Source organism: Scyliorhinus canicula, chromosome 14 (genome assembly GCF_902713615.1).
Source record: "Scyliorhinus canicula chromosome 14, sScyCan1.1, whole genome shotgun sequence".
In the NCBI taxonomy this organism is placed as follows: Eukaryota; Metazoa; Chordata; class Chondrichthyes; order Carcharhiniformes; family Scyliorhinidae; genus Scyliorhinus; species Scyliorhinus canicula.
In genome coordinates this window covers 158,418,521-158,445,818 of record NC_052159.1, presented here as the reverse complement: position 1 = coordinate 158,445,818, position 27,298 = coordinate 158,418,521, and the positions used below count along the sequence as shown (strand labels likewise).

At 55.0% G+C, this 27,298-nt stretch overlaps 1 protein-coding gene across 1 annotated transcript in view; it reads right to left on the bottom strand.

The window, feature by feature from the left end:
* The window catches only part of pros1 (protein S), a 69,529-nt gene extending 52,458 nt beyond the window's left edge, over positions 1-17,071 (bottom strand). Inside the window, exons 1-2 of the mRNA XM_038817994.1 lie at positions 16,919-17,071; positions 2,864-3,021 (exon numbers count right to left, since the gene is read on the bottom strand). Coding sequence (XP_038673922.1) covers positions 2,864-3,021; positions 16,919-16,976 — 216 coding nt within the window. The 5' untranslated portion in view covers positions 16,977-17,071. The remainder of the gene's footprint in view (positions 1-2,863; positions 3,022-16,918) is intronic.
* Between the last annotated feature and the right edge of the window lie 10,227 nt (positions 17,072-27,298).

The window sequence follows — 27,298 nt, the reverse complement described above, 5'->3', positions numbered from 1 at the left end:
GGATAGGTACAGACTCCTTATAGCATCCGGACAATCCGGCTGTCACAAGGCCTCAGGCCTCACTACCACAGCCCGGAGACACAATAGGACAGCTGTCCGAGCCTCACAGCAACCCACTCACAATCCACCACCTCCTGCCACTGCTTGGTGAGGGCAACATAATCTCAGCCCAGCTGAGTGACCAATCAGAATGACATGCCTGTCACCGGGGATGCTGCAGGAATATAACTCTGGCTGCCCACTTCAGAGCGGATGTCCGAAACACTTCCTCCCCACACTCGGGGACGTGCACCAGACGCCTGTCACAAGGGTGAAAAACGGAATATTTCAACAACTTTAGGGCCTGTACTTCCATATCCTCCCTGATTCTCAAACTCTACAACCCGCCCCAACAGCAGAACATCACAAAACAATCGAAAGTTAAAGTTTGTGCAAGTTTCGTCAGTGTCACACTATGGGGAATTTGATCGCCAATTTTTGCACGGCAAGATTCCACTAACAACAATGAGATAAATGGACAGGTAATTTGTTTTATTAATGTACTGACCCTCTGACAGTGCAGCACTCCCTCAGTACTGACCCTCTGACAGTGCAGCACTCCCTCAGTACTGACCCTCTGACAGTGCGGCACTCCCTCATTACTGACCCTCTGACAGTGCGGCACTCCCTCAGTACTGACCCTCTGACAGTGCAGAACTCCCTCAGTACTGACCCTCTGACAGTGCAGCACTCCCTCAGTACTGACCCTCTGACAGTGCGGCACTCCCTCAGTACTGACCCTCTGACAGTGCAGAACTCCCTCAGTACTGACCCTCTGACAGTGCGGCACTCCCTCAGTACTGACCCTCTGACAGTGCGGCACTCCCTCAGTACTGACCCTCTGACAGTGCGGCACTCCCTCAGTACTGACCCTCTGACAGTGCGACACTCCCTCAGTACTGACCCTCTGACAGTGCGGCACTCCCTCAGTACTGACCCTCTGACAGTGCAGCACTCCCTCAGTACTGACCCTCTGACAGTGCAGCACACCCTCAGTACTGACCCTCTGACAGTGCGGCACTCCCTCAGTACTGACCCTCTGACATTTCAGCACTCCCTCAGTACTGACCCTCTGACAGTGCGGCACTCCCTCAGTACTGACCCTCTGACAGTGCGACACTCCCTCAGTACTGACCCTCTGACAGTGCAGCACTCCCTCAGTACTGACCCACTGACAGTGTAGCACAAGATCAGTACTGATCCTCTGACAGTGCAGCACTCCCTCAGTACTGACCCTCTGACAGGGCAGCACTCCCTCAGTACTGACCCTCTGACAGTGCGGCACTCCCTCAGTACTGACCCTCTGACACTGCAGCACTCCCTCAGTACTGACTCTCTGACAGTGCAGCACTCCCTCAGTACTGACCCTCTGACAGTGCAGCACTCCCTCAGTACTGACCCTCTGACAGTGCAGCACTCCCTCAGTACTGACCCTCTGACAGTGCAGCACTCCCTCAGTACTGACCCTCTGACAGTGCGGCACTCCCTCAGTACTGACCCTCTGACAGTGCGGCACTCCCTCAGTACTGACCCTCTGACAGTGCAGCACTCCCTCAGTACTGACCCTCTGACAGTGCAGCACTCCCTCAGTACTGACCCTCTGACAGTGCAGCACTCCCTCAGTACTGACCCTCTGACAGGGCAGCACTCCCTCAGTACTGACCCTCTGACAGTGCGGCACTCCCTCAGTACTGACCCTCTGACACTGCGGCACTCCCTCAGTACTGACTCTCTGACAGTGCAGCACTCCCTCAGTACTGACCCTCTGACAGTGCAGCACTCCCTCAGTACTGACCCTCTGACAGTGCAGCACTCCCTCAGTACTGACCCTCTGACAGTGCAGCACTCCCTCAGTACTGACCCTCTGACAGTGCGGCACTCCCTCAGTACTGACCCTCTGACAGTGCGGCACTCCCTCAGTACTGACCCTCTGACAGTGCAGCACTCCCTCAGTACTGACCCTCTGACAGTGCAGCACTCCCTCAGTACTGACCCTCTGACAGTGCAGCGCTCCCTCAGTACTGACCCTCTGACAGTGCAGCACTCCCTCAGTACTGACCCTCTGACAGTGCAGCGCTCCCTCAGTACTGACCCTCTGACAGTGCAGCACTCCCTCAGTACTGACCCTCTGACAGTGCAGCACTCCCTCAGTACTGACCCTCTGACAGTGCAGCACTCCCTCAGTACTGACCCTCTGACAGTGCGGCACTCCCTCAGTACTGACCCTCTGACAGTGCAGCACTCCCTCAGTATTTTTTTTTTTAAATTTAGATTAGCCAATTATTTTTTCCAATTAAGGGGCAATTTAGCGTGGCCAATCCACCTACTCTGCACATTTTTGGGTTGTGGGAGCGAAACCCACGCAGACACGGGGAGAACATGCAAACTCCACACGGACAGTGACCCAGAGCCGGGATCGAACCTGGGACCTCAGCGCCGTGAGGCGGTTGTGCTAACCACTAGGCCACCGTGCTGCCCCTCCCTCAGTATTTTAACCTGGACTTTGTGCTCAAGTCTCTGTTTATTTTCCTTCATAAATTTAGAGTATCCAATTATTTTTTTTCGCAATTAAGGGGCAATTTAGCATGGCCAATCCACCTACCCTGCACACCTTTGGGTTGTGGGGGTGAAACCCATGCAGACACGGGGAGAATGTGCAAACTCCACACGGACAGTGACCCAGGGCTGGGATCGAACCTGGATACTCGGTGCCGTGAGGCAACAGTGCTAACCACTGTGTCACCCACGTGCCCAAGTCTCTGTCTCAGGCGGGTGTGTTACGGGCATGGGTTCCACTGCACCATAAGGAAGGTCAGTTTCTTACCGTTTCTGGATCGTTCTCAAATATTTCCCTGGCTTCCTCTTTGTTGCAAAATTCTTCAATGCATTCCCGCTCTAAGATGCCTCTTTTATGTTCCTCGAAAATGACATTTGCACGTCGTTGTCTGATGAGGAATTGTGATGCTCGTTGATGCGACAAAACTGTACGTACACAAAACATCTGTTAGTCGCTCACTCAATGCCCAAACTACATTCAAACTTCATCGACTAATTTACAGTGTGTGTATATGTGTGTCTGCATGTATGGGCTTGTATGTGTGAGTCTGCATGCGTGTGTGCATGCGTGTGCGTGTATGTGTGCATGTGCATGCGTGTCTGCATGCACGAGTGCATGTGTGTGCGTGCATGTGCAATCCAAAAGTAGAGAGTATGTCTGAGCAGATAATGGCGAGAATGATCCGGCCATTCACACCAGCGAGACCGTACAGACCCACCGACAGCGCATCCTAGCCACGGTTTTCCCAGTGGCAAGCGGTGCATTCAACAGGAAACCCTATTGACAACATCGGGACCAGAAGATCCCACTGCTGACCAGTGGCGGACCCCCCCCCCCCCCCCCCCCCCCCCGGCCTGCCACCGTGAAACACGCAGTGGGTTACATGGAACATCCTGCCCAATCTCTTCATTGACCGCCCCCTTCAATTCTACATTCCTGCAGTGACGACAGCTCAAAGATACTCCGTTGGCTGTGAAGCACATTGCCACAGAGTTGGCGAGTCCACATCGGGAATACTGTGTAGTCTTGGTCTCTGTATTTAAGAACGTCATGATGTGGAGGTGCCGGCGCTGGACTGGGGTGGGCACAGTAAGAAGTCTCACAACTTAAATCACAAGATAATTACAGATTCTTCACATTCCAATCTATAATTATCTTGCAATTGTGCCTCTCCTATATATACTGTGATTGTGAACCTGCCTCCACTTCACCCAATACAGGAGCAGTGCTCCGAAAGCTAGTGATTTCAAAAATACCTGTTGGACTTTAACCTGGTGTTGTAAGACTTCTTACTGTATTTAAGAAGCAACATACTTGCACTAGACGCGGTACAGCGAAGGTTCACGACATTGATACCTGGGATGAAGGGATTCCTCTGTGACGAGAGGCTGAGTAAACTGGGCTTGTAGTCTCTGGATTTTAAAAGAATTGAGAGGCAATCTCAGCGAAATCTACAAAATTCTGAAGGGCTTTGGTAAGGTGGATGGTGAGAATTTGTTTCCATTGGTTGAGGAATGTAATTGAGGCCGGGGGGGGGGGGTGTAGCACAGTGGTTAGCACTGTTGCCTCACAGCTCCAGGGTCCCAGATTTGAGATCTCCGAGTGGGCAAAGATCTCCGAGTGGGCAAAGATCTCCGAGAGGGTAAAGGAAGTCTCCGAGAGGGTAAAGGAGATCTCCGAGAGGGTAAAGGAGATCTCCGAGAGGGTAAAGGAGATCTCCGAGAGGGTAAAGGAGATCTCCGAGAGGGTAAAGGAGATCTCCGAGAGGGTAAAGGAGATCTCCGAGAGGGTAAAGGAGATCTCCGAGAGGGTAAAGGCGATCTCCAAGAGGGTAAAGATCTCCGAGAGGGTAAAGGAGATCTCCGAGAGGGTAAAGGAGATCTCCGAGAGGGTAAAGGAGATCTCCAAGAGGGTAAAGATCTCCGAGAGGGTAAAGGAGATCTCCGAGAGGGTAAAGGAGATCTCCGAGAGGGTAAAGGAGATCTCCGAGAGGGTAAAGGAGATCTCCGAGAGGGTAAAGGAGATCTCCGAGAGGGTAAAGGAGATCTCCGAGTGGGCAAAGATCTCCGAGAGGGTAAAGGAGATCTCCGAGAGGGTAAAGGAGATCTCCACCTTTGTAATGCCCCAAGGTCTTTATCAATTCAAAGTTATGCTGTTCTGAGTTAAGAACCCCCCCCCCCCCCACCACCGCGCCAATTTTCAGAAGCTCACGAACAGAGCGATTCGAGGATTGAGTCACTGCGCTGTATTCATTGGGGACTTAGTGGTCTTCAGCCAGAGTTGGGAAGAGCATCGACACCAATCTCCTGATGAATCTAGTGAAAAGTGAATTTGCTAAGGTCCAAATTTGATATCTGGGTCCCCCAGTGAGATATGGTCAAATGGCCCCACGAGATTGATAAATACAGCCCATGTGCGACTTCCCCGAAGAAGAGATTTGAAGATTTCTGGCCAGGAGCAGATTCTGCTGTCAATCTGTGCCAAGCTTTAGCAGTGAGGCAGCACCACTCACAGAGCACTTAAAAAAAGAACAAGCAGCTGAACTGGACAAAGGACTTCCAAACGGATTCAACCATTAAAAACCCCAGTCTCAGCAGCATCCAATTCCGGCAGTTTAAACTGGCTGTGGTTGCTAAGAGCTGTATGATTCAAAACGACAAACTTGGCCCTGAGAAACCAGGGAAACATTTCTCAAAGAAATGAAATTGGCAGAAGTATCTGACCATTGGGAAAGAGACATTAAACCCGTGGTGGCGTTACAGCGTTTCGACGTTTGCATTGTCAGTAACTCAGCAAAGACAATCGGACCACAACCCTTTGAACGCTTTGGAGAGATTTTGAGATCGGAACATTTGGTTATTCCGATGGGAGTTAACCAATACAACCATTTAACTTAACAATCGTTCACGTGGAGAGAAAATGTAATAAATGTAATCCCGAGTATAAGAGAGACTTTAGGGAATAGTGGGAAATGTTCTGGGGCACCTTCTCTGTTAATGCATGCTCTTGAATTTTGTAATATTTAGTCAGATTTTTTTTTCTTTTTTTATAATTTCAAGTACCCAATTCTTCTTATTTCCAAATGCGGGGCAATTTAGCATGGTCAATCCACCTAACCTGCACATCTTTGGGTTGTGGGGGCGAAACCCACGCAGACACGGGGAGAATGTGCAAACTCCACACAGACAGTGACCCAGAGCCGGGGTCGAACCTGGGACCTCGGTGCCGTGAGGCAGCAGTGTTAACCACTGCGCCACCCTCGGAATATGTATTAAGGTAGAACTAATAAAAAAGGGTTGAAAAATAAAGTGTCTTTCAATTTAAATCATTTCATTTTTTAATGGGAGGGATGTAACAAGGATTTGCCTCATAACTGCAGTAACTCAAATTTAACAAGATATAATAGAATGCAATATGCCCAACAACAGGTAGAAATCTGCCTAGCAACAGGAGTAGCCAACCTGCAAAAGGCAGAATGGGATGTGGCTTGCAGTCACAAGATAGGATCAGACTGAATCGCCTATTAGTAGAAACAGATCATCGAGACCAGTGCATCTCAAACTATCTGATGTGGGGGACCGGCAGTTTTTTCTTTCAATGTGCCAGGGACTGGTGAGCGAAACAAGCCAATCCAGGATTACTGTCTCTTTCTTTTCTGGAAACACTCCAAGTACCGGCAGACGATGGCTCGTGTACCGGCACCGGTACGCGTACCACACTTTGAGAAGCACTGATCTAGACGATTGGGAGATGAAGAGGTAGACACATGGTGATGTCTAGAGTCAAAGAATTTGATCGGGGCTCAAATACAAAGAAGACAGAATCAAAGTGGAACAAAGGTATAATTGCCAGGATCCTCAGAAACAAAGCCGGCTAGTTAATACCGAGCATCCTCAGATACTGACAAGCCAGTTTCCAGTCAGGAGGCCAAGTTTTAAATCTCTCAGCCCCCAAGTATTAGACACAAGGCAGGACAGTAAACCTTTGAAAAGACAGTTTAAATACCTTTGCTGGACAAAGACAAGGGTCTGGATTCTCCGTTTCAGCGGCTAAGTGCCGGCTCAAACGTTCAATTATCGGGCACTTTACGACCTGCAAATCGACACTGAACCCTGACCAAATCCGGGACCGGTGAAGGGCTAGCAGGGGTGCCGGGTGAAACTCCCGCCTGGAAACGGCAGGAGAATAGCCGGGTCCCTGGCCTCGATGTACAACATGGTGCCGGCCGTGCACGGACCCGACCCCACCATCCGCGACCCCCACAGGCCACCCCCTGGCCACCCCGCACCAGTCACTCCAGCCCTCGCAGAAGCCCTCCCGGCCAGCGGCACGGATCCCAGCCCGAGTGTGGCAGCGCTGGACGCAGTCCGCAGCCGCGACACCGGGGTTTCTGGCCGCTCAGAGCACATGTCAACCGCGTGGTCGGGAACTCGGCCATTACGGGCGCAGCGCGGCTGACTGGCCGGTATCGAACCGGTTTGGGCATCGGAGTGAATTCTCCGCCCGATCGCCAATTCCGATTTGCCGAGCTCGAGTATCCTCCCTGTATTGTGCGGTAATTATAAACTGGTTTCAATTTATAGATCTGTTGGGCAGCACGGTGGCACAGTGGTTAGCACAGCTCCCTCACGGCGCCGAGGTCCCAGGTTCGATACCGGCCCTGGGTCACTGTCTGTGTGGAGTTTGCACATTCTCCCCGTGTCTGCGTGGGTCTCGCCCCCACAACCCAAAGATGTACAGGGTAGGTGGATTGGCCACGCTAAATTGCCCCTTAATTGGACAAAATAATTGGGTAATCTAAATTTTTTTAAAAAATGTATAGATCTGTTGAATTTGGATGTTGTTTGGGGGAAAAGAGGAAGTCTTAAGGAGATCATGGATTGTAGATATTATTTGGAACAAGGGCTACATTCTACATAAACTGTACCTGTCTTTAGTAATTCATAAACTTAAGTTTCTTAGAGTAGTACAAACCTCTTCATGTATACTTCTCTTTCCTTTAATTGAACAAATAGTCTAATAATTGTTACATGGTGACTGGGCTGTTTATTCCCACTAGGGCTCCTCACCATTCACAAAACAAAACTATACACCCCACGTACGGCAGCTCCACGTTGGGAGTCCCACGCAGATAACATACATGTGGTTTGTGACACACAAGAGAAATTACCAAATGCGTGATCAGAGGGTTGGGTTTTAAGGAGAGGACAAGGGAGGAATTTCCAGAGTTACAGCCCCAGGCAGCTGGAGGCACGGCGCCGGCAATGGGAGTGAGACAGAAACTGTCGGGTACTCGAGAGGCCAGAATTGGAAAAAGTCAGAGTTCAGAGGGAGGGTCGTAGTGGCTGCAGGAGATTACGGAGATAGGGAGGGGTGTAGGGGCTGGAGATGGTTGCAGATACGGGGAGGGGTGTAGGGGTTTGAGGAGGTTACAGAGATAGGGAGGGGTATAGGGACTGGAGGAGGTTACAGAATTGGAAGGGAGGAGGGGTTGGAGGAGGTTACAGAGATGAAATGAAAAAATGTAAATCGCTATTGTCACGAGTAGGCTTCAATGAAGTTACTGTGAAAAGCCCCTGGTCGCCACATTCCGGCGCCTGTCCGGGGAGGCTGATACGGGAATTGAACCGTGCTGCTGGCCTGCTTGGTCTGCTTTAAAAGCCAGCGATTTAGCCCAGTGAGCTAAATCAGCCCCTATTGATAGGGAAGGTTGTGGAGAGTGGAGGAGGTTACAGAGCTGGGGAGGGTAGTAGGGAGTGGAGGACGTTCCAGAGATAGAGAGGACTGTAGGGGCTGGAAGACATTATGAGATAGGGAGGGTTGTGGAGGCTATTGGAGGTTCCAGAGATAGGCAGGGGAGTAGGGGTAGGAGAAGGTTACAGTGATAACGAGGGTTGGTGGAGGTTAGAGGGATAGGGAGGGTCTGGAGGAGGTTACATGGATAGGGAGGGTTGGAGGAGGTTAGAGGGATAGGGAGGGTCTGGAGGAGGTTACATGGATAGGGAGGGTTGGAGGAGGTTAGAGGGATAGGGAGGGTCTGGAGGAGGTTACATGGATAGGGAGGGTTGTGGGGTTGGAGGAGGTTACAGTGATAGGGAGGGTTGGAGGAGGTTACAGTGATAGGGAGGGTTGGTGGAGGTTAGAGGGATAGGGAGGGTTGGAGGAGGCTACAGGGATAGGGAGGGTTGTGGGGTTGGAGGAGGTTACAGGGATAGGGAGGGTTGGAGGGGCTGGAGGAGTGTTCAGGGATAGGGAGGGTCTGGAGGAGGTTACATGGATAGGGAGGGTTGTAGAGGCTGTTGGAGGTTACAGAGGGAGGGTAAAGCTTGGGAGGGATTTGGGAAGCAGGATGATGTATTCCGAGGTTCCCTGGATGGCTGGGTTTCGCTCTGCGGATCTGATGAGTGAACGATCCCCAAGAGGAGGTTTCACATTGGCAAAGACTTTAATCTGAGTCTGGGTGGGGAGATTCAGGAGATGAATTAAAAGGTTACAGAAACCAATCCCAGGAAATGGGGCTAGTACCAGAGCAACGGGTAGAATGGCCTGCTGGCCTGAGGAGGAATCTTTCCAGCGACTGTCCCTCCCTCATTTCTATCGGGAGGAGGGGGGGGGGGGGGGCAGCTTTGTGAACAATTACCCTTCCTGGGCAAAGTGTCTCTAACACCAAGTGAAATAAATCACCCTGGGAGGGTGACAGAGGGTCCGGGTAGTGAGGGACGGGGCAGTGAGGGACCGGGCAGTGAGGGGTAGTGAGGGACGGGGTAGTGAGGGGTAGTGAGGGACGGGGTAGTGAGGGGTTGTGAGGGACCGGGCAGTGAGGGGTAGTGAGGGACGGGGTAGTGAGGGGTTGTGAGGGACGGGGCAGTGAGAGGTAGTGAGAGTCCGGGCAGTGAGGGACGGGGCAGTGAGGGACAAGGCAGTGAGGGGTAGTGAGGGACGGGGTAGTGAGGGACCGGGCAGTAAGGGTGAGGGACGGGATAGTGAGGGACTGGGCAGTGAAGGGTAGTGAGTGACAGCGTAGTGAGGGACGGGGTAGTGAGGGATTGGGTAGTGAGGGGCTGGGCAGTGAGGGACGGGGTAGTGAGGGGTAGTGAGGGTCCGGGCAGTGAGGGACGGGGCAGTGAGGGGTAGTGAAGGACGGGGTAGTGAGGGACGGGGCAGTGAGGGACTGGGCAGTGAGGGACTGGGCAGTGAGGGACTGGGCAGTGAGGGACGGGGTAGTGAGGGGTAGTAAGGGACGGGGCAATGAGGGGTAGTGAGGGTCCGGGCAGTGAGGGACGAGGCAGTGAGGGGTAGTGAAGGACGGGGTAGTGAGGGATGGGGCAGTGAGGGGCGGGGTAATGAGGGCTAGTGAGGGGCGGGGCAGTGAGGGGTAGTGAGGGTCCGGGCAGTGAGGGGTAGTGAGGGTCCGGGCAGTGAGGGGTAGTGAGGGTTCACGCAGTGACGGACGAGGTAGTGAGGGGGAGTGAGGGTCCGGGCAGTGAGGGGTAGTGAGGGTCCAGGCAGTGAGGGACGGGGTAGTGAGGGACGGGATAGTGAGGGGTAGTGAGGGACGGGATAGTGAGGGGTAGTGAGGGTGAGGGACCGGGTAGTGAGGGTGAGGGCACGGGTAGTGAGGGACCGGGTAGTGAGGGTGAGGGTCCGGGTAGTGAGGGTGAGGGTCCATGTAGTGAGGGTGGGGGTAGTGAGGGTGAGGGACAGGGTAGTGAGGGTGAGGGACAGGGTAGTGAGGGACCAGGTAGTGAGGGTATGGGTAGTGAGGGTGAGGGTGCGGGTAGTGAGGGTGCGGGTAGTGAGGGTGCGGGTAGTGAGGGTGCGGGTAGTGAGGGTGCGGGTAGTGAGGATGATGGTGCGGGTAGTGAGGGACTGGGTAGTGAGGGACCGGGTAGTGAGGGTGAGGGACCGGGTAGTGAGGGTGAGGGCCCAGGTAGTGAGGGACCGGGTAGTGAGGGTGAGGGTCCGGGTAGTGAGGGTGAGGGTCCAGGTAGTGAGGGTGGGGGTAGTGAGGGTGAGGGACAGGGTAGTGAGGGTGAGGAACAGGGTAGTGAGGGTCCGGGCAGTGAGGGATGGGGTAGTGAGGGTCCGGGCAGTGAGGGGTAGTGAGGGACAGGGCAAAGAGGGACGGGGTAGTGAGGGGTAGTGAGGGACGGGGCAGTGAGGGGTAGTGAGGGACGTGGCAGTGAGGGGTAGAGGGTCTGGGTAGTGAGGGACGGGGCAGTGAGGGTCCGGGCAGTGAGGGGTAGTGAGGGACGGGGCAGTGAGGGGTAGTGAGGGACGGGGCAGTGAGGGGTAGTGAGGGACGGGGCAGTGAGGGGTGGTGAGGGTCCGGGCAGTGAGGGGTAGTGAGGGTCCGGGTAGTGAGGGACGGGGTAGTGAGGGGACGGGGCAGTGAGGGGACGGGGTAGTGAGGGACCGGGTAGTGAGGGTAAGGGACCGGGTAGTGAGGGTGAGGGACGGGGTAGTGAGGGTGAGGGCCCGGGTAGTGAGGGGCCGGGTAGTGAGGGTGAGGGTCCGGGTGGTGAGGGTGAGGGTCGGGGTAGTGAGGGTGCGGGTAGTGAGGGTGAGGGACAGGGTAGTGAGGGACCGGGTAGTGAGGGTGAGGGTCTGGGTAGTGAGGGTGAGGGTAGTGAGGGTGCGGGTAGTGAGGGTGCGGGTAGTGAGGGTGCGGTAGTGAGGGAGCGGGTAGTGAGGGTGCGGGTAGTGAGGATGAGGGCGCGGGTAGTGAGGGACTGGGTAGTGAGGGACCGGGTAGTGAGGGTGAGGGACCGGGTAGTGAGGGTGAGGGCACGGGTAGTGAGGGACCGGGTAGTGAGGGTGAGGGTCCGGGTAGTGAGGGTGAGGGTCCATGTAGTGAGGGTGGGGGTAGTGAGGGTGAGGGACAGGGTAGTGAGGGTGAGGGACAGGGTAGTGAGGGACCAGTTAGTGAGGGTATGGGTAGTGAGGGTGAGGGTGCGGGTAGTGAGGGTGCGGGTAGTGAGGGTGCGGGTAGTGAGGGTGCGGGTAGTGAGGGTGCGGGTAGTGAGGATGATGGTGCGGGTAGTGAGGGACTGGGTAGTGAGGGACCGGGTAGTGAGGGTGAGGGACCGGGTAGTGAGGGTGAGGGCCCAGGTAGTGAGGGACCGGGTAGTGAGGGTGAGGGTCCGGGTAGTGAGGGTGAGGGTCCAGGTAGTGAGGGTGGGGGTAGTGAGGGGTGAGGGACAGGGTAGTAAGGGTGAGGAACAGGGTAGTGAGGGTCCGGGCAGTGAGGGATGGGGTAGTGAGGGTCCGGGCAGTGAGGGGTAGTGGGGGACAGGGCAAAGAGGGACGGGGTAGTGAGGGGTAGTGAGGGACGGGGCAGTGAGGGGTAGTGAGGGACGTGGCAGTGAGGGGTAGAGGGTCTGGGTAGTGAGGGACGGGGCAGTGAGGGTCCGGGCAGTGAGGGGTAGTGAGGGACGGGGCAGTGAGGGGTAGTGAGGGACGGGGCAGTGAGGGGTAGTGAGGGACGGGGCAGTGAGGGGTGGTGAGGGTCCGGGCAGTGAGGGGTAGTGAGGGTCCGGGTAGTGAGGGACGGGGTAGTGAGGGGACGGGGCAGTGAGGGACGGGGTAGTGAGGGACCGGGTAGTGAGGGTAAGGGACCGGGTAGTGAGGGTGAGGGACGGGGTAGTGAGGGTGAGGGCCGGGTAGTGAGGGGCCGGGTAGTGAGGGTGAGGGTCCGGGTGGTGAGGGTGAGGGTCGGGGTAGTGAGGGTGCGGGTAGTGAGGGTGAGGGACAGGGTAGTGAGGGACCAGGTAGTGAGGGTGAGGGTCTGGGTAGTGAGGGTGAGGGTAGTGAGGGTGCGGGTAGTGAGGGTGCGGGTAGTGAGGGTGCGGCTAGTGAGGGTGCGGCTAGTGAGGATGAGGGCGCGGGGTAGTGAGGGACTGGGTAGTGAGGGACCGGGTAGTGAGGGTGCGGGTAGTGAGGGTGAGGGACAGGGTAGTGAGGGACCAGGTAGTGAGGGTGAGGGTCTGGGTAGTGAGGGTGCGGGTAGTGAGGGTGCGGGTAGTGAGGGTGCGGGTAGTGAGGGTGCGGCTAGTGAGGGTGCGGCTAGTGAGGATGAGGGCGCGGGTAGTGAGGGACTGGGTAGTGAGGGACCGGGTAGTGAGGGTGAGGGACCGGGTAGTGAGGGTGAGGGCCCGGGTAGTGAGGGACCGGGTAATGAGGGTGAGGGTCCGGGTAGTGAGGGTGAGGGTCCATGTAGTGAGGGTGGGGGTAGTGAGGGTGACGGACAGGGTAGTGAGGGTGAGGGACAGGGTAGTGAGGGACCGGGTAGTGAGGGTATGGGTAGTGAGGGTGAGGGTGCGGGTAGAGAGGGTGCGGGTAGTGAGGGTGTGGGTAGTGAGGGTGCGGGTAGTGAGGATGATGGTGCGGGTAGTGAGGGACTGGGTAGTGAGGGACCGGGTAGTGAGGGTGAGGGACCGGGTAGTGAGGGTGAGGGCCCAGGTAGTGAGGGACCGGGTAGTGAGGGTGAGGGTCCAGGTAGTGAGGGTGAGGGTCCAGGTAGTGAGGGTGGGGGTAGTGAGGGCGAGGGACAGGGTAGTGAGGGTGAGGGACAGGGTAGTGAGGGACTGGATAGTGAGGGACCGGGTAGTGAGGGTGAGGGTCCGGGTAGTGAGGGTCTGGGTAGTGAGGGTTAGGTCCGGGTAGTGAGGGTTACGGCTAGTGAGGGTGAGGGGGAGGGGTGGTGAGGGTCAGTGAGGGTCAGTGAAGGGTAGTGAGTGTGAGGGTAATCTGGGACAGTGAGGGTGAGGGACGGGGTAGTGAGAGTCTGTGCAGTGAGGGTGCGGGTAGTGAGGGTCCGGGAAGTGAGGGTCCGGGTAGTGAGGGTCCGACAGTGAGGGACGGGGCAGTGAGGGACGGGGTAGTGAGGGACGGGGGTATGAGGGACGGGGTAGTGAGGGACGGGGTAGTGAGGGTCCGGTCAGTGAGGGACGGGGTAGTGAGGGTCCGGGCAGTGAGGGACGGGGTAGTGAGGGACGGGGTAGTGAGGGGCGGGGCAGTGAGGGACGGGGTAGTGAGGGACGGGCAGTGAGGGGACGGGGTAGTGAGGGACCGGGCAGTGAGGGACGGGGCAGTGAGGGGTAGTGAGGGACCGGGCAGTGAGGGACGGGGTAGTGAGGGACGGGGTAGTGAGGGACGGGGCAGTGAGGGACGGGGTAGTGAGGGTCCGGGCAGTGAGAGACGGGGTAATGAGAGACGGGGCAGTGAGGGACGGGTAGTGAGGGACGGGGCAGTGAGGGACGGGGTAGTGAGGGCCAGAGAGGGGCGGGGCAGTGAGGGACGGGATAGTGAGGGACGGGGTAGTGAGGGACGGGGCAGTGAGGGGCAGTGAGGGACGGGGTAGTGAGGGAGGCGGAGGGACGGGGTAGTGAGGGGCGGGGCAGTGAGGGCCAGTGAGGGACGGGGTAGTGAGGGACGGGCACAGTGAGGGACGGGGTAGTGAGGGACGGGGTAGTGAGGGCCGGGGCAGTGAGGGGCAGTGAGGGACGGGTAGTGGAGGGACGGGTAGTGAGGGTTCGGGTAGTGAGGGACCGGGCAGTGAGGGACGGGGCAGTGAGGGGTAGTGAGGGACCGGGCAGTGAGGGACGGGACAGTGAGGGGTAGTGAGGGACCGGGCAGTGAGGGACGGGGTAGTGAGGGTCCGGGTAGTGAGGGACCGGGCAGTGAGGGACGGGGTAGTGAGGGGCGGGGCAGTGAGGGGCAGTGAGGGACGGGGTAGTGAGGGACGGGGTAGTGAGGGTTCGGGTAGTGAGGGACCGGGCAGTGAGGGACGGGCAGTGAGGGACGGGGCAGTGAGGGGTAGTGAGGGACGGGCAGTGAGGGACGGGGTAGTGAGGGACGGGGCAGTGAGGGACGGGGTAGTGAGGGTCCGGGCAGTGAGGGACGGGGTAATGAGGGACGGGGTAATGAGGGACGGGGCAGTGAGGGACGGGGTAGTGAGGGACGGGGCAGTGAGGGACGGGGTAGTGAGGGGCAGAGGGGGCGGGGCAGTGAGGGACGGGGTAGTGAGGGACAGGGTAGTGAGGGACGGGCAGTGAGGGGCCGTCAGGGACGGGGTAGTGAGGGACGGGGTAGTGAGGGGCGGGGCAGTGAGGGGCAGTGAGGGACGGGGTAGTGAGGGACGGGGCAGTGAGGGACGGGGTAGTGAGGGACGGGGTAGTGAGGGGCGGGGCAGTGAGGGGCAGTGAGGGACGGGGTAGTGAGGGACGGGGTAGTGAGGGTTCGGGTAGTGAGGGACCGGGCAGTGAGGGACGGGGCAGTGAGGGGTAGTGAGGGACCGGGCAGTGAGGGACGGGGCAGTGAGGGGTAGTGAGGGACCGGGCAGTGAGGGACGGGGTAGTGAGGGTTCGGGTAGTGAGGGACCGGGCAGTGAGGGACGGGGCAGTGAGGGTAGTGAGGGACAGGCTAGTGAGGGACCGGGCAGTGAGGGACGGGGCAGTGAGGGACGGGGCAGTGAGGGTCCGGGTAGTGAGGGACGGGGCAGTGAGGGACGGGGCAGTGAGGGTCCGGGTAGTGAGGGACGGGGCAGTGAGGGGACGGGGTAGTGAGGGACGGGGTAGTGAGGGGCAGTGAGGGTCCGGGCAGTGAGGGACGGGGTAGTGAGGGACGGGGTAGTGAGGGGCAGTGAGGGTCCGGGCAGTGAGGGAGGGGGGTAGTGAGGGACGGGGTAGTGAGGGGCAGTGAGGGTCCGGGCAGTGAGGGACGGGGTAGTGAGGGACGGGGTAGTGAGGGGCAGTGAGGGACGGGGCAGTGAGGGTCCGGGTAGTGAGGGACGGGGCAGTGAGGGGACGGGGTAGTGAGGGACGGGGTAGTGAGGGTCCGGGTAGTGAGGGACGGGGCAGTGAGGGACGGGGTAGTGAGGGACGGGGCAGTGAGGGTCCGGGTAGTGAGGGACGGGGCAGTGAGGGTCCGGGTAGTGAGGGACGGGGTAGTGAGGGTCCGGGGTAGTGAGGGACGGGGCAGTGAGGGACGGGGCAGTGAGGGCCGGGGTAGTGAGGGGCAGTGAGGGACGGGGTAGTGAGGGCCGGGCACAGTGAGGGACGGGGTAGTGAGGGCCGGGGTAGTGAGGGTCCGGGCAGTGAGGGACCGGGCAGTGAGGGACGGGGTAGTGAGGGGCAGTGAGGGACGGGGCAGTGAGGGTCCGGGTAGTGAGGGACGGGGCAGTGAGGGGCAGTGAGGGACGGGGTAGTGAGGGTCCGGGCAGTGAGGGACCGGGCAGTGAGGGACGGGGTAGTGAGGGGCAGTGAGGGACGGGGCAGTGAGGGTCCGGGTAGTGAGGGACGGGGCAGTGAGGGGCAGTGAGGGACGGGGTAGTGAGGGTCCGGGCAGTGAGGGACCGGGCAGTGAGGGACGGGGTAGTGAGGGGCAGTGAGGGACGGGGCAGTGAGGGTCCGGGTAGTGAGGGACGGGGCAGTGAGGGGCAGTGAGGGACGGGGTAGTGAGGGTCCGGGCAGTGAGGGACGGGGTAGTGAGGGTCCGGGCAGTGAGGGACGGGGTAGTGAGGGACGGGGCAGTGAGGGACGGGGTAGTGAGGGGCAGTGAGGGGCGGGGCAGTGAGGGACGGGGTAGTGAGGGACGGGGCAGTGAGGGACGGGGCAGTGAGGGACGGGGTAGTGAGGGGCAGTGAGGGGCGGGGCAGTGAGGGACGGGGTAATGAGGGACGGGGCAGTGAGGGACGGGGTAGTGAGGGACGGGGTAGTGAGGGTCCGGGCAGTGAGGGACGGGGCAGTGAGGGTCCGGGTAGTGAGGGACGGGGCAGTGAGGGTCCGGGGTAGTGAGGGACGGGGTGGTGAGGGTCCGGGCAGTGAGGGTCCGGGCAGTGAGGGACGGGGCAGTGAGGGACGGGGCAGTGAGGGTCCGGGGTGGTGAGGGACGGGGTGGTGAGGGTCCGGGCAGTGAGGGTCCGGGCAGTGAGGGTCCGGGTAGTGAGGGACGGGGCAGTGAGGGTCCGGGGTAGTGAGGGACGGGGTGGTGAGGGTCCGGGCAGTGAGGGTCCGGGTAGTGAGGGACGGGGTAGTGAGGGTCCGGGTAGTGAGGGACGGGGTAGTGAGGGTCCGGGCAGTGAGGGACGGGGCAGTGAGGGTCCGGGTAGTGAGGGACGGGGCAGTGAGGGGCGGGGTAGTGAGGGACGGGGCAGTGAGGGGCGGGGTAGTGAGGGACGGGGTAGTGAGGGGCTGTGAGGGTCCGGGCAGTGAGGGTCCGGGTAGTGAGGGTCCGGGCAGTGAGGGACGGGATAGTGAGGGACGGGGCAGTGAGGGACGGGGCAGTGAGGGTCCGGGTAGTGAGGGAGCCGCAGATACTCACAGGTCCGGCTCAGGGCGATGAGGCTGAGCAAAGCCGCGAACCGCAGCCCGGCCGACATCCCGGCCGCACAGACACAGACACAGACACAGCCTCCCTCTCCTCCGGCTACTGTCCGGCCCCGGTCCCTCTCCCGGTCCCAGACCCAGAGCCAGTCCCACCTCCCCCGGCCCCGCCGCCCGGTCCCAGACCCAGTCCGCTTCCTCCGGCCCCTGTCACTGTCTCTGATCACCTCCTCCTGTCCCTCTCTCTGTCAGGGTCTCTGTCCCTCTCTCTGGGTCTCTGTCCCTCTCTCTGTCAGGGTCTCTGTCCCTCTCTCTGTCAGGGTCTCTGTCCCTCTCTCTGGGTCTCTGTCCCTCTCTCTGTCAGGGTCTCTGTCCCTCTCTCTGTCTGGGTCTCTGTCCCTCTCTCTGTCTGGGTCTCTGTCCCTCTCTCTGGGTCTCTGTCCCTCTCTCTGTCAGGGTCTCTGTCCCTCTCTCTGTCTGGGTCTCTGTCCCTCTCTCTGTCTGGGTCTCTGTCCCTCTCTCTGGGTCTCTGTCCCTCTCTGTGTCAGGGTCTCTGTCCCTCTCTCTGCCTGGGTCTCTGTCCCTCTCTCTGTCTGGGTCTCTGTCCCTCTCTCTGTCTGGGTCTCTGTCCCTCTCTCTGTCCCTCTCTCTCTCTCTGGGTCTCTCTCTCTGGGTCTCTGTCCCTCTCTGTGTCTGGGTCTCTGTCAGGGTCTCTGTCCCTCTCTGTGTCAGGGTCTGTGTCCCGCGGGCTGGGGGAGCGGCTCCCGGGCTGGGCGGAGGTTTCAGATCCGCTCCAATCACAGCCTCCAGACAGAGAGAGGCGGCACTGCGCTGCTGGGTCTGTGTATATACAGTAGCTGTGTGTGTGCGCTGCTGGGTCTGTGTATATACAGTAGCTGTGTGTGTGTGTGCTGCTGGGTGTGTGTATACACAGTACCTGTGTGTGTGTGTGCTGCTGGGTGTGTGTATACACAGTACATGTGTGTGTGTGTGCTGCTGGGTCTGTGTACACACAGTACCTGTGTGTGTGTGTGCTGCTGGGTCTGTGTACACACAGTACCTGTGTGTGTGTGTGTGCTGCTGGGTCTGTGTATACACAGTACCTGTGTGTGTGTGCTGCTGGGTCTGTGTATACACAGTACCTGTGTGTGTGTGTGCTGCTGGGTCTGTGTACACACAGTACCTGTGTGTGTGTGTGCTGCTGGGTCTGTGTACACACAGTACCCGTGTGTGTGTGCTGCTGGGTCTGTGTACACACAGTATATGGGGGGGGGTAGGGTGGGCTGTATGTTACTCTGTGCCTGTGTGGGGGGGGGGGGGGGGTAGGGTGGGCTGTATGTTACTCTGTGCCTGTGTGGGTGGGGGGGGGGGGGTAGGGTAGGCTGTATGTTACTCTGTGCCTGTGTGGGTGGGGGGGGGGGGGGTAGGGTGGGCTGTATGTTACTCTGTGCCTGTGTGGGTGGGGGGGGGGGGTGGTAGGGTGGGCTGTATGTTACTCTGTGCCTGTGTGGGTGGGGGGGGGGGGTGGTAGGGTGGGCTGTATGTTACTCTGTGCCTGTGTGGGTGGGGGGGGGGGTAGGGTGGGCTGTATGTTACTCTGTGCCTGTGTGGGTGGGGGGGGGGGGGGGGGGGGGTAGGGTAGGCTGTATGTTACTCTGTGCTTTATCCAATACAGGATTGTCCAGTAAGAAGCCTGACACTGGATTAAAGTCCAACAGGTTTGTTTTGAATCACTAGCTTTCGGAGCCCTGCTCCTTCCTCAGGGGAATGAAGAGGTGGGTTCCAGAAACACAGCATAGAGACAAAGTCAATGATGCCAGACAATACTTTGAATGCGAGTCTTTGCAGGTTATTAAGTCTTTACAGGTCCAGATGCCGCAACTGGAGAGAGGGGTAACCCCAGGTTAAAGAGATGTGAATTGTCTCAAGCCAGGACAGTTGGTAGGATTTTGCAAGCCCAGGCCAGATGGTGATGGGGGGGGGGGGGGGGGGGGGGGTGACTGTAATGCAACATGAATCCAAGGTCCCAGTTGAGGCCGTACTCATGTGTGCGGAACTTGGTTATCAGTTTCTGTTCGGCGATTCTGCGTTGTCGCGCGTCCTGAAGGCCGCCTTGGGGAACGCTTACCCGAAGCATTCGGGTACGCCAGCATCTCCACATCATGTCCCATGTGGAGACATTGCAGAGACTGGGCCAGTAGTCCCTGGGTTTTAGAACAATAAGAGGTGGTCTTTCTGTCAGTAATTGAAACAGATAAAACCCTTCAGGAGTTTGGGAGGTGCGATGGCTGGAGAATCAAGTACACGACAGGCTCAGTCTCGCGATAAAGGGTCAACCATTTCAGACTGAGGTCATTCAGAGGGCTGTGAATCTTCGGAATTCTCTATCCCAGAGATTGTAGCGAATGTTCAATTGTTGAGGATATTCAAATCAGAAACTAATTGATTTTTGTGCAGTGAGGGATCTGGGGGTAGGGTGGGTAAGTGGAGCAGAGCTAGATTACCCATAATCTTGTTGAATGGCGAAGCAGGGCTGGAAGGGCTGAATGGCCTAACTCCTGCTGCTGCTTGTTACTTCTTCTGTTGTCTCGCTAGGATCACCGCCACCTGGTTCTAGTCCAGAATGAGCTATAAATTCCTTTGGTTAAATATACGGAGGACAGAAGCCTTTGTTTTCAGTCCTCGTTGTGAACCCTGTTGCCTCATCATTGATCCCATCCCCTGTCCCTGGTCACTGGCCAAGACTGAATCAGACCAATCGCACCTTGATGTCCCATTTGACCCTAATATTCAAATCCCAGACCAGACCCCAACAGTTGCTAGGATACTGGACAGAGAAAAATTAATTTATAAGACTCTGAGGAAAGGATACTTTGTTCCAGGAGTAATTCCACGCACAAATAAGGATATGGTGTATTAAAACAAACTTTATTACTACCTTTAACATCATAAAGAATTGTTAACGATGCTTAAAGATAACAATCAAAAACCAGCTCTGAACTGCTGTCTTTTATCTGCACTCAAAAAAACCTCAGGTCAAAATCCGCATTTAACAGACAACTCAGGAAACTTGCTGCAAAGAGTTGTCTTGGATAAACCACTTTGAGAGAGAGAGATCCTTCAGGAACCCAGCTGCAGATTGTTGCCTGGGTCAAGCTGCTGTTTAACCTGCCAGCCTTTTCAGAAGCTGCTGTTCTGTTCACAGGCAAAATCTTTTTAATTAAACTGCTTTGAGAAAAGCTGCTGATCTGTCTACAGTCAAATCTTTAACTGAACTTAACCCCCAAACTACAACTCAACACCTGACAGCTTAAACCCCTGGCTCCTCCCATTAACTACATCATCTTTCTAAGGCCAAACATCTCGAATTATCTACTCCCCAGGGGACCGTCTTCACATAAACAAAATTCCACCCAACGTTTACGATGCTTTAATTATCCCTTGTAGCCAAAGCATCTGTCTTTTAAACCAGGACTTTTATTAAAAGTTAACTGCAGCAGTCACACACACCAAGCTTTTAACCTTTATTGTGCCAGATAAATATAAATTATATCTGAAACTCCTACATTCATCACACGGAACTGAGTTTCTGACTGCAAACCTTTTCCATCGAGCACCTATCTATTTTAATCCCATTTTCCAGCACTTTGTCCGTTGCCTTGTGTGCTGTGGTATTTCAAGTGCTCATCTGAATACTTCTTAAACGTGGGGGTTCCCACCTTTTCAGACAGCGAGTTACAGATTCCCACCCCCCTCTGGGTGTAAAATACTTCCCTCAAATCCCCCCTAATTCGCCTGCCCCTGACCTTAAATCAGTGCCCCTGGTTATCGATCACTCTGGGGAAAGTCTCTTCCTATCCACCCTCTCTGTGTCCCTCATAATTCTATCCACTTCAATTGGGTTCCCCCTCAGACTTCCCTGCTCCAGGGAATACAACCCCAATCTATCCAAACTCTCTTTGTGGTTGAAACGCTCCAGCTAGACAGCATCCTGGTGAATCTCCTCTGCACCCTCTCCACTGCAATCACCTCCTTAAGCTTAGAGGTTCCTTCCTCAAACCCGTCACTTCATCACTACTTTCTTCCCCTTTAAACCTGCCTTTGCTGTGCAAAATGATTCTGGTCTTCCATCTGGCTCTTTGGTCAGTTATCTTCATTCACGGAAGGTGCGGGATCAGCTGTGGGAAGGAACTCAGGAGTAGGGAAGCTGGCAGGCCTCTGGGGCCAAACATTGTCGGAGGGATAAACATAAAGAACGGAGGACGCAAACACTCCCAAACCTCTCCACCACGGGAGGGGGGTTCCTTATCAATGTGTCTGCACAAGACCCAAACATTAGGGAGGAGATTGATCACTATGTTCAGTTTACAACTCCAGTCTCGTATTGTGTAGCTACCAGGATGGGAAAAAATCATGAAATTCCCTGGAGAGAACAGGGCTAAAGGAAAAGAGCAGAGGAGTGGCAGAGATAGTTGGCAGAGCAGAGATAGTTGGCAGAGCAGAGATAGTTGGCAGAGCAGAGATAGTTGGCAGAGGAGATAGTTGGCAGAGCAGAGATAGTTGGCAGAGCAGAGATAGTTGGCAGAGCAGAGGAGATAGTTGGCAGAGCAGAGATAGTTGGCAGAGGAGATAGTTGGCAGAGGAGATAGTTGGCAGTGCAGAGGAGATAGTTGGCAGAGCAGAGATAGTTGGCAGAGCAGAGATAGTTGGCAGAGCAGAGGAGATAGTTGGCAGAGCAGAGATAGTTGGCAGAGCAGAGATAGTTGGCAGAGCAGAGGAGATAGTTGGCAGAGCAGAAGAGATAGTTGGCAGAGCAGAGGAGATAGTTCGCAGAGCAGAGATAGTTGGCAGAGCAGAGGAGATAGTTGGCAGTGCAGAGGAGATAGTTGGCAGTGCAGAGATAGTTGGCAGAGCAGAGGAGATAGTTGGCAGAGCAGAGGAGATAGTTGGCAGAGCAGAGATAGTTGGCAGAGCAGAGATAGTTGGCAGAGCAGAGGAGATAGTTGGCAGAGCAGAGATAGTTGGCAGAGCAGAGATAGTTGGCAGAGCAGAGATAGTGGGCAGAGCAGAGATAGTTGGCAGAGCAGAGATAGTTGGCAGAGGAGATAGTTGGCAGAGCAGAGATAGTTGGCAGAGCAGAGATAGTTGGCAGAGCAGAGGAGATAGTTGGCAGAGCAGAGATAGTTGGCAGAGCAGAGATAGTTGGCAGAGCAGAGGAGATAGTTGGCAGAGCAGAGATAGTTGGCAGAGGAGATAGTTGGCAGAGGAGATAGTTGGCAGAGGAGAGGAGATAGTTGGCAGAGGAGATAGTTGGCAGAGCAGAGATAGTTGGCAGAGCAGAGATAGTTGGCAGAGCAGAGGAGATAGTTGGCAGAGCAGAGATAGTTGGCAGAGGAGATAGTTGGCAGAGGAGATAGTTGGCAGAGGAGAGGAGATAGTTGGCAGAGGAGATAGTTGGCAGAGCAGAGATAGTTGGCAGTGCAGAGGAGATAGTTGGAGAGCAGAGATAGTTGGCAGAGGAGATAGTTGGCAGAGCAGAGATAGTTGGCAGAGCAGAGATACTTGGCAGAGCAGAGATAGTTGGCAGAGCAGAGGAGATAGTTGGCAGAGCAGAGATAGTTGGCAGAGGAGATAGTTGGCAGAGGAGATAGTTGGCAGAGGAGGTAGTTGGCAGAGGAGATAGTTGGCAGAGGAGATAGTTGGCAGAGCAGAAGAGATAGTTGGCAGAGCAGATAGTTGGCAGAGCAGAGGAGATAGTTGGCAGAGCAGAGATAGTTGGCAGAGCAGAGATAGTTGGCAGAGGAGATAGTTGGCAGAGGAGATAGTTGGCAGAGGAGATAGTTGGCAGAGCAGAGGAGATAGTTGGCAGAGCAGAGATAGTTCGCAGAGCAGAGATAGTTGGCAGAGCAGAGGAGATAGTTGGCAGAGCAGAGGAGATAGTTGGCAGAGCAGAGGAGATAGTTGGCAGAGGAGATAGTTGGCAGAGCAGAGATAGTTGGCAGAGCAGAGGAGATAGTTGGCAGAGCAGAGGAGATAGTTGGCAGAGCAGAGGAGATAGTTGGCAGAGCAGAGCAGAGATAGTTGGCAGAGCAGAGATAGTTGGCAGAGCAGAGCAGAGATAGTTGGCAGAGCAGAGCAGAGATAGTTGGCAGAGCAGAGCAGAGATAGTTGGCAGAGCAGAGATAGTTGGCAGAGCAGAAGAGATAGTTGGCAGAGGAGATAGTTGGCAGAGCAGAGATAGTTGGCAGAGCAGAGATAGTTGGCAGAGGCGATAGTTGGCAGAGAAGAGATAGTTGGCAGAGATAGTTGGCAGAGCAGAGATAGTTGGCAGAGGAGAGGAGATAGTTGGCAGAGATAGTTGGCAGAGGAGTTAGTTGGCAGAGCAGAGATAGTTGGCAGAGGAGAGGAGATAGTTGGCAGAGATAGTTGGCAGAGCAGAGATAGTTGGCAGAGCAGAGATAGTTGGCAGAGCAGAGATAGTTGGCAGAGGAGATAGTTGGCAGAGCAGAGATAGTTGGCAGAGCAGAGATAGTTGGCAGAGCTGAGATAGTTGGCAGAGCAGAGATAGTTGGCAGAGAGTTGGCAGAGCAGAGATAGTTGGCAGATAGTTGGCAGAGCAGAGTGGTCTGAGTGGCTTCCTCCTGTGCTGGGTCATTCAATGATTCTATAATTTCAGGGTGACCTGGATGGATCATAGATCCTTACAATGCAGAAGGGGGCCATTCAGCCCGCCAAGTCTGCACTGACCTCCAAAAGAGTAGCCTCCCCAGGTCCATGCCCTATCCCCAACTAACTTTTATTTTTGGACACTAAGGGCAATTGATTACGGCCAATCCACCTAAACTGCGCATCTTTGGACTGTGGGAGGAAAGCGGAGCACCCGGAAGAAACCCACTTAGACACGGGGAGAACGAGCAAACCCCACATGACAGTCACCCAAGGCTGGAATTGAACCAGGGTCCCTAGAGCTGTGAGGCAGCAGTGCTAACCACTGTGCCACCGTGCTGCCCATGGTCTTTTCTCTTCTAGAAATTTCTATTCGTTGCCATGTTGGTGGGTCGATATCTCCAGTTGGGTCTACTACGTCTGGTTGATCCTGGCATGGCCAATCTCCCTTTACTGCTCATTATTCCAAACCAACGTCCACTTATTTAGTGTCTTTATCACTAAAAAGTAAAGGAGGAACATAAAGCCAAGCTGGAGGAAGAATGGGTCTCTAGACGGTTCTGGGAGGAGGACTGAGCAGTGGTGAGGTTTCAGGGGGGTATTCCGAAAAGGAGGAGTAATACAGCTGAAGGGGAGATGCAAGGAAAGGCACAAGACGGGATTGAGGGTGGGGGAGAAGGTGCAAGACTCGAGATTGCAGAGGGACAAGGGAGGTCGAGGATATGAAGGGATTTGAAAAGGTTGTTGATGTGTAGGAGCCAGTATCAGTGAACGAGGATAGGAATGAAGGGTGAACAGAACATCAGGTAGCCAGCTGCCCACTGAGCCATTTACAGTCGATGGAGATTGGCAGGTGGTTATCGGAACAAGAAATGGAGGTGATCACAGCATAGATAAATATCTCTTCTGTTTATGGGGAAGAGGTGGGGAATGTGTTTTTTTTAAATTTAGAGTACTCAATTCATTTTTTCCAATTAAGGGGCAATTTAGCGTGGCCAATCCACCTACCCTGCACATCTTTGTGTTGTGGGGGCGAAACCCACGCAGACACGGGGAGAATGTGCAAACTCCACACAGACAGTGACCCAGGGCCGGGATCGAACCTGGGACCTCGACGCCGTGAGGCAGCAGTGCTAACCACTGCGCCCTAGGTGGGTAATATTCTCCAGGTGGGAAAGTTATTGAAGTCAATAGGATTTGCATGGAATTGTGTACCTTGGGAAGGTGGCCAGGGTAGAGTCAGTAGCAAGAGAATAATGTTTATGGAGGCTGAATAGGTGAATTGGATATTCTGAATTCTCCCTCTGTGTATCCGAACAGGCGCCGGAGTGTGGTGACTCGGGGCTTTTCACAGTAACTTCATTGCAGTATTAATGTAAGCCCACTTGTGACAATAAAGATTATTATTGTCATGGTTTTCCCAAATTTTTTGTAAAATTATTTCAAAGAACATGATCATCATTGGCTAGCCCAATGTTTTACTACCCCCTGACTCACAGAAGCTGAAGGCAGACAGTGTGAAGTGCACATGTCACTCCACTTTTTAAGAAGGGTGAAACCACGGAATTACAGACCTGTTAGTCTAACATAAGACCATAAGACATAGAAGCAGAATTAGGCCACTCGGCCCATCGAGTCTGCTCCGCCATTCAATCATGGCTGATATGTTTCTCATCCCCATTCTCCCGCCTTCTCCCTATAACCCCTGATTCCCTTATTAATCAAGAACCTATCTATCACTATCTTAAAGACACTCAGTGATTTGACCTCCACAGCCTTTTGCGGTAAAGAGTTCCACAGATTCACCACCCTCTGGCTAAAGAAATTCCTCCTCATCTCTGTTTTAAAGGATCGTCCCTTTAGTCTGAGATTGTGCCCTCTGGTTCCAGTTTTTCCTACAAGTGGAAAAATCCTCTCCACATCCACTCGTGTATCCTCGCAGTATCTTGTACGTTTCAATAACATCTCCCCCCTCATCCTTCTAAACTCCAACGAGTACAGACCCAGAGTCCTCAAACGTTCCTCTTACGACAAGTTCTTCATTCCAGGGATCATTCTTGTGAACCTCCTCTGGACCCTTTCTAAGACCAGCACATCCTTCCTTAGATACGGGGCCCAAAACTGCTCACAATACTCCAAATGGGGTCTGACCAGAGCCTTATACAGCCTCAGACGTACATCCCTAGTCTTGTATTCTAGCCCTCTTGACATGAATGCTAACATTGCATTTGCCTTCCTAACTGCCGACTGAACCTGCACATTAACCTTAAGAGAATCATGAACAAGTCTCCCAAGTCCCTTTGTGCTTCTGCTTTCCGAAGCATTTCACCATTTAGAAAATAGTCTATGCCTAGGTTCCTCCTTCCAAAGTGCATAACCTCGCACTTTTCCACATTGTATTCCATCTGCCACTTCATTGCCCACTCTCCTAGCCTGTCCAAGTCCTTCTGCAACCCCCCTGCTTCCTCAATACTACCTGTCCCTGTATAGATCTTTGTATCATCTGCAAACTTAGCAACAATGCCTTCAGGACCTTCTTCCAGGTCATTAATGTATATTGTGAAAAGTTGTGGTCCCAGCACAGACCCCTGAGGCACACCACTAGTCACCAGCTGCCATCCTGAAAAAGACCCCTTTATCCCCACTCTCTGCCTTCTGCCAGTCAGCCAATCCTCTACCCATGCCAGGATCTTACCCTGAACACCATGGGCTCTTAACTTATTTGACAGTCTCCTATGTGGCACCTTGTCAAAGGTCTTCTGGAAATCTAAATAAATCACAGCCACTGGTTTTCCTTTGTCTAACTTCCTTGTTACCTCTTCAAAGAACTCTAACAGAATTGTCAGACATGACCTCCCTTTGACAAAGCTGTGCTGACTCAGTCCTATTTTACTATGTGCTTCCAAGTACTCCGCGATCTCTTCTTTAATAACAGACTCTAAAATCTTACCAATGACCGAAGTCAGGCTAACCGGCCTATAATTTTCCTTCTTCTGCCTCCCTCCCTTCTTAAACAGTGGTGTTACATTACCCACTTTCCAGTCCTCAGGGACCCCTCCTGCCTCCAGTGATTCCTGAAAGATCATCACCAATGCCTCCACAATCTCCTCAGCTATATTTTTTAGGACCCTGGGCTGTAGTCCATCCGGTCCAGGTGACTTATCCACCTTCAGACCTTTCAGTTTCCCCAGAACCTTCACCTTAGTAATGGTCACTGCACTCACCTCTGCCCCCTGGTTCTCCTGGAGCTCTGGCATCCCACTGGTGTCTTCCACTGTGAAGACTGATGCAAAGTAACTATTCAGTTCATCTGCCATTTTCTTTGTTTCCTATTATTACTTCTCCAGCCACATTTTCTAGTGGCCCAATGTCTATTTTTGCCTCTCTCTTACCTTTTATATATTGAAAAAATCTCTTCCTATCTTCCTTTATATTACTAGCTAGCTTGTACTCATACTTCATCTTCTCCCCCCTTATTGCTTTTTTAGTTGTCCTCGGCTCACTTTTAAAGGCTTCCCAATCCTTTGGTTTCCCACTAATTCTCGCCACTTTGTCTGCTTTTTCCTTAGCCTTTATGCTGTCCTTGACATCCCTCGTCAGCTATGGATGCCTTGTCCCCCCCTTAGCATGCTTCCTCCTCCTTGGGATGAATTTCTGTTGTGCCTCCCTAATAACCCCCAAAAACTCCTGCCATTGCTGTTCCACTGCCTTC